The sequence below is a fragment of the Eumetopias jubatus genome, unplaced genomic scaffold, assembly GCF_037043125.1.
Source record: "Eumetopias jubatus isolate StellerSeaLion01/CBP00866 unplaced genomic scaffold, mEumJub1_p1.0 scaffold_7, whole genome shotgun sequence".
Lineage (NCBI taxonomy): Eukaryota > Metazoa > Chordata > Mammalia > Carnivora > Otariidae > Eumetopias > Eumetopias jubatus.
Genome location: NW_028274813.1, coordinates 117,857,148 through 117,870,436, shown reverse-complemented (window position 1 = coordinate 117,870,436; position 13,289 = coordinate 117,857,148). Strand labels below are relative to the sequence as shown.

At 58.7% G+C, this 13,289-nt stretch overlaps 1 protein-coding gene across 1 annotated transcript in view; it reads left to right on the top strand.

The window, feature by feature from the left end:
* The first annotated feature begins 6,650 nt into the window (after positions 1-6,650).
* The window catches only part of ADAMTS7 (ADAM metallopeptidase with thrombospondin type 1 motif 7), a 44,918-nt gene continuing 38,279 nt past the window's right edge, over positions 6,651-13,289 (top strand). The window contains exons 1-4 of the mRNA XM_028093836.2: positions 6,651-6,765; positions 7,041-7,166; positions 7,461-7,703; positions 7,889-7,987. Of these exons, the coding sequence (XP_027949637.1) occupies positions 6,651-6,765; positions 7,041-7,166; positions 7,461-7,703; positions 7,889-7,987 (583 nt within the window). The remainder of the gene's footprint in view (positions 6,766-7,040; positions 7,167-7,460; positions 7,704-7,888; positions 7,988-13,289) is intronic.

The following is a 13,289-nucleotide window of genomic DNA, read 5'->3' as shown; positions in this document are numbered from 1 at the left end:
CATTTGGGGACCGCTGTGATGGAGACAGAGCTGGACCAGCATCAGTCCTACCCCAGGAGCTCAAGGGGCATAGGGGAGCACAGAGAAGGAGGAACTCAGTGGGGGACACACAGTGCTGGGGGCAGAGGTCGTGGGGTGGAGCGGGAGGGCCGAGCTCTGCACTGGGCCTGCAGGACTCAGCACTTGTGAGCACACCTTGTGGGGTGGGCCGTGGCTGTGAGGAGACCCCCTGTGGGCCCCGGGCAGGCAGAGCTGGAGGGGCCGTGGGGGACATGGGCTGGAAAGTGCATTCACTAGGATGGGGGGATGGCCTAGAGAAGGCGGGAGGGTGGATGGAGCCAGGGGAGGGAGCCGTGCTGAGGCCGGGGGAGGGGACACTGTCCCTCTCCGTGGCTGAGCACCCCCTGTGTCCAGGCCCAGGGCCAGGACTGTCACAAGAATCGGCTCCTCCAACCCCTACGGCCCCCTGAGAGGTGGGGGGCAGGGCCCCATTGACACGGGAGGGAACTGAGGTGCCTCCCGTCTACCCCGTGTGGCTCTGATGGCATCGCCAAGGACCTGCGCTCGGGACCCACCCAAGAGGAAGCAGTCATGTGTGGGAGAGGGTCGCAGGTTGGGGACATTTAGTTTTCTTTTCTAAAAACAATCTCTTGGCTATTGTTAGGACAGTGGAAAAATAACACTTCCATAGATCATTTTTCACCAGTGATGTGGCCAGTGTTTTTCCCGGTGGGATAATTCCCCCACAGAGAGATTACAGGTGGCTGAGTCACCGGGCCGCGCTATTCTGGGCTCCTGCCTCACAGTCCCCGCCAAGGCCCCCCGGCCCTCCCGGCGCACCGCGCTCTGTGGTGCTGGGAAGATCGCAGAGAGGGTGTGCCCAGCGGTCCTGGACAGCCCCCAGGATTCGCAGGGTCCGGGAAGCAGGGGACAGTGGGGCCACGGTGGGGACGGGCCTGGCTCAGGAGCCCCCTTGGAGCTGCGTCCCCTCCCCCCACAGAACCTGCCATGGGCGTGTGTGGTGGGGAGGTCGGGGCGGGTTCTGCGTCTTTCCAGCTTCCGTGGAGCACCATTTGCCTCTTTAAACCTTGAACATGTATTACTTGGATAGATACGCAAATTAAACACCAAAAGACAAACACTTTTGCAAATTTGACAGGTGCCAAAGTGCTTCATGGGTGCCTGGACCGGCACTCCCTTCCTCCCCGGTGAGGATGAGCATCACCCGGTGTGTGTTCTCGGAACTCGGAGGTGGGACGGTCGGAGCCTGGCACCGGGGTGGGGTGCGCGCAGATCCGCTCTGGGTCCTGCTCTGTCAGTTACTGTGTGACCTCACGCCAGTGACTTAAGGTCTATTTCTCTCGCCTGCGAACTGGATAGTAACTCTCACCTCGCAGGCTGCTCGAGGGTTAACTAGAAAATTCCGGTAAAGCATCCGCCATGTACAGGAGCCAATGTTAGCTCAGGAATAAGGGGACTCGTATTCTACCAGGAGCGAGCCGCTGTAAACGGGGTGGTGGGACTGGGGGGGTGCAGGGCCCACGCAGGGTACACAGGGGGCCTGCTGTCCCTGGGCACCCAGTGGCCAGAGCTCCAGGTGTCAGCCATCCCCGAGCCTCCTGTGTGATCCACTCTGGCTCCAGGCGGGTCTCCAGGGTCTTCCCAAAACATTCGCCCACTTTTCAGAGGAGCAACCCCCCCACCCCCTTGCACTCAGATTTGGGGTTATCTCTTTCGTTATGTTTCATATCCTAGCAACAGGATCGAGAGTCCAAGAACTGAACTCTACGTCAGAAACCATTTTCCTGGGAACTTTGAAAGCAGGGCTCTGCGGGCCTCTTGCTCATGGAGTTACCGGAGAGAATCCTGCGCATTTCCGACCATGGGCTTGGTGACCATTACCCCTGCTCTGGAAACTCCTGGCGTGACTTTTCTCGAGTACCCGAGTAGCTGAGTGTTGGCACGTAAAGATGCGAGGAGGCTGTGTTCCTGTGTGGGTCTGTTTGCTTTCTCTCCATTGTGCTGGATGCCAGTAAACTCTTCCAGTCTGGAAATTTCGGTGCTTCCGTCTGAGATGCATCCTCTTGCTTGATGGGCTTCTCTGTTCCCTCTGGTCTTTCCAGGTCTCCTGGTTTTTGGATGTTGGATTTATGGAGCATTGTAATAGGAAGAAGTTTTGCTTTTGATGTAGGCACATCTATTAACTTTTTTTCCCCTACAGATTTTGCTGTTGATTTCATCTTTAAAGTATTCTTCCCAACCCCCAAATTATATAACCAGGTCCATTTTTAATGTTGGTGAGAGTAATTTCATAATAAGGCTCGTGCTGTTTTCATTCAACTCAGCTCCACTGCAGGCAGCACACGTGAATTTTCGTCGGGTGAATCAAGGAGAGAAACAATCTATTGATTAAAAAAAGAAAAAGAAAAACAGCCCATGTAATCTATTTTATCCAGGATTTTATTACCAGCGAAGATTCTGTTTTTCTTTTTTTTCTTCTTTTAAAGATCTTATTGTTAAGCCCCAGCGTGGGGCTCGAACTCATGACCCCGAGATCCAGAGTCACATGCTCCCCCGACTAAGCCAGCCAGGAGCTCCAAGATTCTGGTCTTTAAATGTTGAAACAAGGGGCGCCTGGGTGGCTCGGTCGGTTAAGCGTCTGCCTTCCACTCGGGTCATGATCCCAGGGTCCTGGGATCGAGCCCCACATCGGGCTCCCTGCTCGGTGGGAAGCCTGCTTCTCCCTCTGCCTCTCTCTCTCTCTGTCTCTCATGAATAAATAAATAAAATATTTAAAAAAAATAAATGTTGAAACAAGTGTTTTCTTTACAAAAGTTAACAAAATTCATGGGGAAAAATGTTGAAGGATAAATGAGCAGAAAGAGCTCCTAGGCCCTCAGTAAATGCAACAGAAAAGCCTAAGAAGTTTTCAAATTATTTCCAGACACAGGGATATGGGACACCCGTTGCTGAAGGGCAGGACAGAGAAGGAAAGCAGCGGAGGTGATGAGCGGCTGGAGTGCACAGGCCGCAAGAGGCGGGAGCGGGGCTGGGGGGCCAGGTTCGTGCCAGGCTCAGGCTAGGTACATGGCTCACGGGCAGAGCTGCTGGGATTCGCAGGCAACAGTCTTCCCCCCCCCACCCCGGTCCTGGTGGGTGCCGGCCCGTGAGACCAGCCCCGGTCCTCTGGGGGCTGCTGGGCTTGGGGTGGAGGCCAGAGGGACTGCAGGGGACAGCGGCGCCATCACCAGGGTCCCTCTGGACTCAGTCTGGCCCTCGGCCCCCGGCACTTGCCAGACGCTCGTGAACGGAAGCCCCCGCGAATCCCTGGTGAAGGGGAAGGGGCCTATTTCCCACGCATCTAGCTGCCCAAGGAAACAGCTCCAGAAGGAGGAGCCACAACACAATGGCCCCTTTGATGACAGCAGTCCAAACTGGCCATCTGGGGGGACAAGGCGCGCAGCGGCCAGGGACCCAGGTGCTGCAGGCAGGCCCGGCCGGGCCCTGACACCCCCACATCGGGGGCCTTCGGCAGATGACGTGGCCTGGGGGCACTGCAGTTCTCCACTGGTATGCCGAGGATAGTGATGACCTCTACTTCACCTTGGGAGCAGGACACTCGAGACATTGCAGGTGGGGCGTTGGGCCAGCGCATGGGACTCGGTGCACGTTCGATGTCACATTTGACCTGTCTAATCACTGTTCTCACTGCCCAGGGGGCTGCTGGCCAGGCAGCAGCCGGCCGATGGCTCAGGACTCCGCGGGTGGGTAGCCGCTGGGACTCCCGTGCAGTTGTCCCTCTCGGCATGGGGCAGGCCACCCTCCCAAGGCCTGGGTGGTTGCCAGGGAAGGTGCCGTGCTTCCGAGATGGCGACAAATTGAGAACACTCAGTGCCTGTCCCACGGAGGGGGCTTTTGGGGTATCCTTGTTTAGCAATCTGCCCCCTACACTGGAATTTAGAATTACTTTTGCAACTCTTGCAATGTACTGGGGTGGGGGAGACCCACCAAAAGAAGTGCCTTCAATTTGGCGATACCTATCTCTCTGTCAAAGTTACAAACACACACGCCCGGGACAGCAAGCCCGGTGCTGGACCTGATCCCCCAGCTGGACTCACCCTCATGCATGGAGGATGGTCACAGCAAGAGCCGGCTGCTTAGAGTACATCAGTGGGTAAAACAAAGGTTTCCTCCCCTCTTGCAGGTCACGATCCGGTGTGTGCATCCCATGCTAAGGAGCCGTTAAATGCTGTGATGGATCCACAAGCAAGGATGTGGAGCCATCTCCAAGCTACGCTGTTAAGTGAAAAAAGCCAAGTACAGATAGAGTGGATGTGTGCCGTCCTGGGAGGATTCGTGAGAACCTGAGGCAGAAACGGCCCCTGGGGAGGAGCACCGAGGGGCCAGGGACGACCCGCTTTGGGAGGAAGAGTTACTTTTCACTGTGTGTAAAGGTTGAATGTTTACCCTGTGCTTGCCTGACCCCAAAAACGCAAACTAAAACCAAACACTAGAACATAAGGCTTTTGGTTTGCCACACGTGCCTTCAAACGATTTAGTCCACTAACCAGAGATTTTCAACCTGGGCCCTAGAGACGTTCGCGCTGGATAATCCCTTGCAGTGGGGCTGCCCGTGCGCTGTGGGAGGTTCGGCGGCATCCCTGGCCTCTACCCACCGGATGCCTGTGGCACCTCCCCCTTGGCTGTGACAACCAAAAATGTCTCCAGACATTGCAAAATTCCACGGAGGTGAAATCACCCCTGGCTGAGAACGACCGCCCGAGAAAACCCGTGAAGTGGGAAGTGGGGATCAGCGTCTCCGTTAGTTGGATACAACGGTTGAGGCCCAGAGTTTTTATTAAATTTAAAAAAATTGTGTGCCTCATTTTATTGTTACCTATTCGTTTGTAATCTTAAATAGACAACGCTCTGTTCTGCTTGCTACCTTTTAAGCAACTGATCACTATATGCATGGGTATATAGAAGGAGAATACTTGTAGTCTCCGACGTAGTTTGATGAGTTTCTGGTCACATTTTAGCTAAGATAAATCTCACTGGGGATGTTGGGCTACGTGGCACGGTGATCATTTAAAACAAAATAATCTGTCAAGGTTTGGGAGGGGGACTCTAATTGGACATTCCGAACAATTACATCAAACATGCTGAAATATCATCTCTCTTGCTTTGTTCAAAATGTACTCTTTGCTCCCCAAATTTGGAGTCGGCCTTGTTTTTCTGGCTGGGTTACTACGCACGTCCCAAGGGCAGCACGGAGCTCAGCATGCCTTCGTACCCCGAGCTGTCCAGTCTGGTTTGCGAGGAGGTGCACACGGGATGAAGGTCAGGACCTGGGACTGGAGCGGAAGCAGGTGAGCCTGCAAACACACACTCTCTCAGAGAGGCCTCGGATCGGTGTGGGCCTTGGCGGCTGGCCACAGGCGCGAGGGTCGCAGGTTGTGGAGTTGGCCGGGGAGGGCTGTGTGTCCCCTCGCCCGATCCTCTTGTCTCTTGGATGTACTGTGCTGGGGGCTGGATCACGAAGGCAAGTAGACCCGACGCTGCCTCTCACGGTGGGTGGGGTCGCAGACCCACCAACAGACCACAGGCCCTCCGTGTGATGGGTGCCTTGACTGGCGGGGCAACAGGTGCTCTGGGAGCCCTGAGAAGGGGAAGGGAGACTGCCCGCGAGCGCGGACACGTTCAGCGTCTGCAAGGACAAATCTCGGGTGTACCAGGTCTACGCCCACCTTTTGCCTTCACAGCACATGGCTGGCCCTCATCACTCCGGCGGCTCCACTCAAAGGGCCTTCAGGTGCCCTCCCTGACCACCCCTCCGGTCTCCCAGCTTTATTCCCCTGCAGCCCCTCTCAGCCGTGGGTCTTGTTTCGAGGTCTGTCGCTGTGCCTGTGGTCTGGGGTCCTTTTCCCGAGTGAGGGCCCCTGACAACGGACACTGTGTCCGTGTCGTTCGCTACACCTGCAGGGTGAGGAGGCGACGGGCCAGGCCGAGGAGGGTGGAGTGCAGGAGTGGGGCGGGGGGGCATCTCTAGAATGCTCAGGGCAGGTCAAGATGAGGACTGAGCAGGGTCCAGGGGCTCATGCACCAACACGGAGGCTGGAGGAGGGGTGAGCCTGGGGAACCAACAGGAGGGGAGAGGTCCAGACACGCGCTGGAGAAGCGGGACTGAGAAGGCGAGCGGAGGGGCCGGGTGGAAGCCTTTGTCTCAAACTGCTGGGTGCCGGTCACAGGTGCTTGGTGCGCCAGGAGAGGTGTGTGTGGCTGGATGTGGTGGCGTGCATTGTCCCTGCATGGGGGGAGGATGGAAGGTGGCTGGGTGGGAGCCAGGGGTCAAGCAGTGAAATGTAGCTAGGAGGGGCAGAGGAAGAAGGTGACTCCGGACCAGAGGAGGAACACACACAACTGGATGAGGAGGGTGGGCTGGGGAGGGTGTCAGCTCTGAAGGTCGGGCACCTGGTCCTCAGGTTTCAGGCGCGGGGCAGTTGGGGATGACACAGCCCAGGCTCTGGCCATGGGGGTTGGTGGCAGAGGTGGGATGAAAGGTCTCTGGAATTGAGGACGTCAAGAGACTGAGTGGCCAGGGCTCCCGGAGTCCCAGGAGGACAGCAGGAGCCGGGAGCGAGCTTCCAGGAATGAGGTGCCGGGGAGGTCTCAGCAAAGGAGGTGTGCGGGCCTCAGAGGGCAGGGCCGGGAAGCTGACCACTGCCGAGCCCGGCGAACTCGAGGAGGTCCCTGCGCCGGGCCAGGGTGAGCGAAGGCAGGAGTGTCCTGGGAGCAGGCTCCTGCGAGCACAGGAGGAAGCGCGGCGGCCACCGAGGACAGATGGCCGGGCCTGCGCCCGCGGGACCCCGCTTCGGCCCGCGCTAACCCAACGGCCAAGCAGGACGGAGACTGGACACTAAGGCTGTGGGACCCGCCTTGCGTGGGAGCCGCCGCCCACCGGCCAGGCCTCTCTCCTGAGCCGGCTTTGGAGCAGGGTCCACCTGAGGGTCCCCGGGAGGCCTCCGGACCCCTTTTCCTAGGGGGCCCGGCCTGTTCGGGGAAAGCCGACATTCCGGAAATTCCGGCTTCTAAGGGGGCCTTGGAGGGTCGCGGCCCGAGGCCCGGCTCGGCTCCGCCGCCAGAGGGCGCCCGCGGCCGGGCGGCCGGTCGGGGCCGTCGGGGGGCGCCGCGCGCGTCCGGCCCGGGCCCGCCTCCAAACAGCGGCCGGCGGGGCCCGCGGGGCTGAGGGGGCGGGGCCGGGCCGGGAGGGGCGGGGCTGCGGGAGGGGCGGGGCGGCGCGGCTCAGCCGCGCGGCCCCCTCCCGCCTTCCCTCACTCCTCTCCTCTCTCTCTCTCTCTTTCTTTCTTTCTTTCTTTCTTTCTTTCTCGCCGTCGGGCTCTCGGTCCCTGGAGCCTCCTGCGCCGCCGAGGGGGCGGGCCGTGCAGCCTTTGTTGCCGCAGGCCGGGTCCCGACGCCGGAGCTGCGCGCGGGCCGGGCATGTCCTGAGCCGGACCCGGACCGGACAGCGAGCGGACGGGACGGACGAGAGCGCGCGCGCGGGGTTCTCCCCCCCACCCCGGCGCCGCCCGCCCCGGCCATGCCCGGCCGCCTGAGCGCCCGCAGCCCCCGCAGCCCCGCACGGCTGCGCCCCCTGATCCTGCTGCTCTGCGCCCTGGCGCCCGGCGACCCCGGACCCGCACCAGGTGGGTGGCCGCCCCTCCCCGCCGGCCGGCCCCGCGCGCCCCCCGCGTTCCCCGCGGGCTTGGGACCGGGTAGGGCCGGGGGGCGAAGCCGCGCACCCGGCGGCCCCCTGCCTGTGCCTCGAGGCAGCCCCTCCGCCCTCGGGCGTACGGCGTGGGGCCCCTCCGGTTCTGGTCCGCTCGCCCAGGGCTCGATGTCGAGCCTCGTCGGCGCCTGGTCCGCAGAGCAGCCCGCCGGGACGCAGCGGGCCGGGGCGTGGGGTCACAGCTCCGGGCTGCGGCGGGCGGTCGGTGGCGCGGGGGCCCGACTCGCGCGCCCCTATCACTTCCTGCCTCCCTTCAACCGAGTGTGCAGACGCCCGAGCGCAGCGGAGGGGAGCTTCTCTCCCGACCCTGGGCTCGGCTCTCCCTGCCCCGCCCGGCCGGCCTCCGACGAGCCTCTGGCCCGCGGCCAGGTCCTTCCTCGGCCGCGGAGCTCCAGGCGCGTCCGAGGCAGCCGGCCTGGGAGTTTAGGAGCTGAGGGTCTAGGAGACCCCAGGCCCCGCGCCCAGGGAGCCCCTGATCTGATGGGGGCCGGTCGGATAGCCGGGAGAGCCATGCGGGCGAAGCGGTCGGGAAGGCTTTGTAGGGAAGGAGAAGCCAGAGCCCGGAGGGACGCGGGATGGATGAACTCCGGGTGGGCTGCAGGGGGTGGGGGCGTCCGTGCGGCGGGGCGTGGGCCTCCTTAGGCCTGCGTGCTGAGGATGGAGGACTCCTGCCTCCCCAGTGCAGGGACTGATTAGAAAAGCGTCCGAGGCCGTAGTGTAGGAGGCATTTAAACCAGATCTTAGAGGTTTTGGGGAGCCATTGAGGGGCGTAGCTCATGGATGCTCATGGGGTTTTAGGGAGGTTCCCTCTAGCAGCAGTGTGGACAGGGTGGAGAGGAGCAAATATTTAATGCGTTCTTATTTCTCATCATCTCTGCAACAGCCCTGCAAGGCAGGTGATAGAAAGTTCTTTCAGGATCCAGGGGTTAGGCTGTACCCTGCCAGGTTGGGCCCCTTAGTTACTGCGAGAATCCTGTTTTGCCACTGCCCAGAGCCGGGTCTGTGAGGACTGACCAGGTGATGGAGATGAGGCAGCAGGAAGTGGTTGCTCCAGGGAACTGTCCCTGAGCCCGGACTTGGGTCCAGGCCCCCTGGCAGTGGTGGGAGGAATGGGGAGTCAGGACCCTCTCCACTTCCACTGCAGGCCAGACCCCGGTAGGAGCTTGGCCAACCCTCTGCCCCCCCCCCCAGGGCTGCAGTTAAGTGGGGAGAATGGTATTTTCCCCCGCGGGGTGCTTGTGAGGATCCAGATGCTGAATGTCAGTTGCTTAGCACAGGGTAGAGTGACCCACAGAGACCCAGTGAGACTAGGGAGATCTTGGGGAGTCCTGTGGCTCGGACCTGTCATTTGGCAGTGGAAACAGGGCAGGTACCCTCTCCCATCTAATCTGCCCGCACCCCCGGGGGGAATGTCTGTTCTGGTATCCCCATAGGTACACAGTGTGGGACCCCCCACCTGCCCCCACTCAGGATGCCTGAGTCCCAGCTGCTGAGCTGTCATTTTCTTTGGGGCTGCCCTGGGAGTCCTCGACCAGGGGCTCTACCCACTCAACACTACCTTCTTTGAGACCAAAAGGGCATATCTTGGACTCACTTTTAGGAAAGTGTATTATGAGTTTTTCTCCTGTGACTAATCAAGGGACCTATTGGGGTTGATGGGACTGGGGCCCAGTAATGCCCAACCCTAATTGCTGAATGGCATGTGTGAGCCCTGTGTGCATGCCGGGCACACACCGGCTGACCGGAGGAGGGCAGCACCTGTCTCTCGCACACTCTGGTTATTTTTTTCCTCTTTGGCATGAGCGTGGGGTCAGGTCGTTTGAAGGGCTGGACTGTAACTCTGGTTTCTGATAGGGAGGGGAGGGTAAACACGTTGGCATTTCTCTGGTAGAAGCAGTGAAGTGACAGTTCTGTCACGTAGGGATGAAATTCCAAGTATTTAACACCCGGTATGGCCGGGCTCAGTCTGTTCGGAACAGGGCTCCTGACCTGGGAGTCTTGCTGCCTGGCGCTCGCAGCCACACTCTCGTTCTGCCCTGCGGCACCCACAGAGCCTGGAGCCCGCAGTTCCGGGGGTGAGAGTCTCAGCCAGTCTCTGCCAGGGGTCAGCTCTAGGAGACAGTGGAGGGACGTCTGACTTGTAACTCACTCAGCCCCCTTTATAAGATATTTTATTTATCTTTTAAAAGACCTTATTTATTTGAGAGAGAGTGCGCATGAGAGAGAGCACGAGCAGGGGAGAGGGGCAGAGGGAGAGGGAGAAGCCGACTCCCCACTGAGCAGGGAGCCCCACATGGGGCTCGATCCCAGGACCCCAAGATCATGACCTGAGCCGAAGGGAGATGTTTAACTGACTGAGCCACCCAGGTGCCCTGATCCCCTTTATAAAATATTTTAATGGCAAAACAATATAAGTTACAAAAAAGATTAGTGCAGAGCAAAACAAGAACATAAAAGTTATTGCAGAGTGATAACTTCTTGTATTTTTCTTTTTTTATTAAAACGCTTTTTTAAGCCATTAGGCAAAGAGATAAAGAGATAAAGAGAGGGTCCATACCCCCCGCCCATCCCCACTGCCAGGCCCCGCGCCCAGGCTTCTAAGAAATTGTGGCGTATTCTTTAGAACCTCTCTTGCTAATTTTCTCTTTTAACTTAGCTCCCGATTGCTGATGCTGTCTCCTGTTGTCAGCACCTACATGGGAGCTCATTCAACTCACACAGCCGAAGGGAGCAGATATGGTGATGATCGTACCCATTTTACAGGTGGAGAAATAGACTCTGAGTGGTTCAGTAACTTACCTGTGGGCTAACAGCTGTGGGTAGCAGAGCTGAGATTCATCCCGGGCTGTCCGGAGAGCACACGCATACTCGTGCCTTTTAACTGCCTTTCGGTCACATTTCTGAACCGAATAGGCTGCTTCTTTATAACCCACTTTGAATTTCCGTCCTGCGATGTTTGCCCAAGGTCTACAGTGGGGATCCTCAGCAGGACAGCACATCCCGAGGGACGTGGATCCCTCCGCAGGGACACTTGTTTGGAGTTCTTGGGGCCACACCCCCCCCGTGGTTCAGATTTCCCCATCACATTTGTACCCCACCTCCGCCCGATGCGCCGAACACGCTGCTCCTGCCCAGGAGTGGGCCGCACAGCTCCGGTTCCTCAGGACCCTGAGCGCTTCGGGCTGGTCGGCACCTGCACACCCTTCCCTTCAACTGGCTTTAGCGGCCTTGAGGGGGATTGCCCGTGCCCGGGGCACCGCTGGAAATAATGCTTAAAAACGGAGTCTTGGGATGCAGCTGCAGTCTCGTTCCCGCCTCTTCATCCCGTGCCGCTCCTTCCGATCACGGCCCTGGTTCTCTGTGCGGGCGGGGAGACTGAGGCTCAGCACCGTGATGAAGGGACTGCCCGGGCCGCACAGCTATGGGGTGGCCGAGCTGGGACCCGAACCCTTCTGTGTTCCAAGCCCATGTTCCTGACAGTGCCTTATTTTGCCAGGCCACGGTCTCATTTTACAAGACGCGTGCGTGGGCCAAGCTCACCGCCTTCTGTTGCCCGCACCTGCATTATCTCCCGGGCCCATCACGTGGCGTCCGCTCCAGGACATTCCAGGGTCAGAGGAGCTCACGCCACCCTGTCTGATGAGGATTTTCTTCACCTCTGTCCATCCAGGCAGTGTCCCCTCCCCTCTGCAGGGCCTCTCAGCACTGGGCTAGGCGCGAGGGTCAGGAGGGCCCTACACCCCTTTCTCGATCTTAAGGAGAAGAATGGTGTCTCATATTTTCCCGGACTTTGACGCACCTAACGCTCCCTCACAGTTAGTAGCCAGGGGTGACCCAGCAAATGCCATGCACCAGGGCAGTGTTGCTTGTGAACAAACATGGTGGGCAGCCCATCTCTTCTTACCCCATTTCTGTTAGAAGTTCGGTGCTTTATTTTTTTTTTTTAAAGATTTTATTTATTTATTGGAGAGAGAGAGAGTGAGAGAGAGCATGAGAGGGGAGAGAGTCAGAGGGAGAAGCAGATTCCCTACCGAGCGGGGAGCCTGACATGGGACTCGATCTGGGGACTCCAGGATCATGACCTGAGCCGAAGGCAGTCGCTTAACCAACTGAGCCACCCAGGCGCCCAGAAGTTCGGTGCTTTAGTCATTGAAAGACAGCGTAACAAGAGGTTAAAGGGCAGCCTGCATTTAAGGACAGTTGGGAACACAATAGGGGGCAGTGGGGATGGGCGGGGGGTATGGACCCTCTCCAAGGGGGCTCCCTGCTCCATGCCAGGCACTTCTGCGAGGTGGGCATTGAGGCCTGACATGGATGGATGATAAGACTTTTCAAGGAGAGCTGGAAATTGACATTTTCGGACAAGATCATGTCATTTTTAAACATAGGCAACCGATTTTTTTTCAATATTTTTGCAAGCCAAAATGAACAAACAAGATCAATGAACTGACAAAACCAAGTCTGCAGGCAGTGCCATAACCCCGAATGCCCTCACGAGGACGTCAGAGCGAGGAGTCTCCTCAAACCAGCCAGCCCGCTGGCTTCCAAAGGCCAGCCTCGGTAAGGGTCATGTCAGAGTCCCTGCGAGGCTTAGGAACATACAGATTCTGGGGCCCCAGAGCCCCGGGGCTATGGAATCCATCTCTGGGCCGGGTCCTGAGCCCTTGCAGCCTTTCAGAGCTCTCCAGGTACCGCTGACCTCCAGCCAAGTTCACTCCCATGGAGGATTTCCGGACTTCCCTGATGATCACAGTCCCCTGGGGCTCTTGGTAAAAAAAACGCAGCTTCCCAGTCCCATTTCCTGGATACGTTGATTCAGTGGGTCTGGGATGGGGCCTGGGAATTTGGTTTAATTTGGTTTCAACAAATCCTTACCCGAGAAGTCTGGAAAGTCCTTGCACTCATGTCCTCCGGAGACTTGGAGAGGGAAGCTTTGCCCGGAACCCCACGGAGTGACCCCGCCTGTCTGCCTCTCGACTGACTGTGCTCTTGGACAGCACCCTGCGGGCTGCCCACTGGGCAGTTGTGGACACTGGGGCACGTCCTCCGGGGCGGGGGGCACACCGCTGGTGTGTACAGGGCTCTGCATGTGGTTTGGCAGCAGACAGGCGAGTTGGTTTCTGCAGCCTGGCCAGGATGGAGCTTCGGGCTGGGCTTGGCTGCCCTCTCAGCCCCAGCAGGCAGCCACAGATAGGACCCTGGCGGGACACTTGCAGGGCGTCCAGGCATTCCTATGGCCCGAGGGGTCATTGTCCTGGGCAGCTGGGATTCCGGAGAGCTGGGCATACACCCAGTTGGTCAGGGCAGGACCTCAGGCTGAGAGAAACATCAGACGGGCCAGTTTCCTAACTGCTTCCAGAGCCTGGGGACAGCAGAGAGGGAATGGGATGTGAGCATCAGCCCCAGGATCCCTGGCCCCCTCAGCGGCGCTGCTCTGATGTGTCTATGTGTCCACACAAGATTTCTTTTGAAGACCAGGTCTGGTAGCTACAGAAGTTTGAAA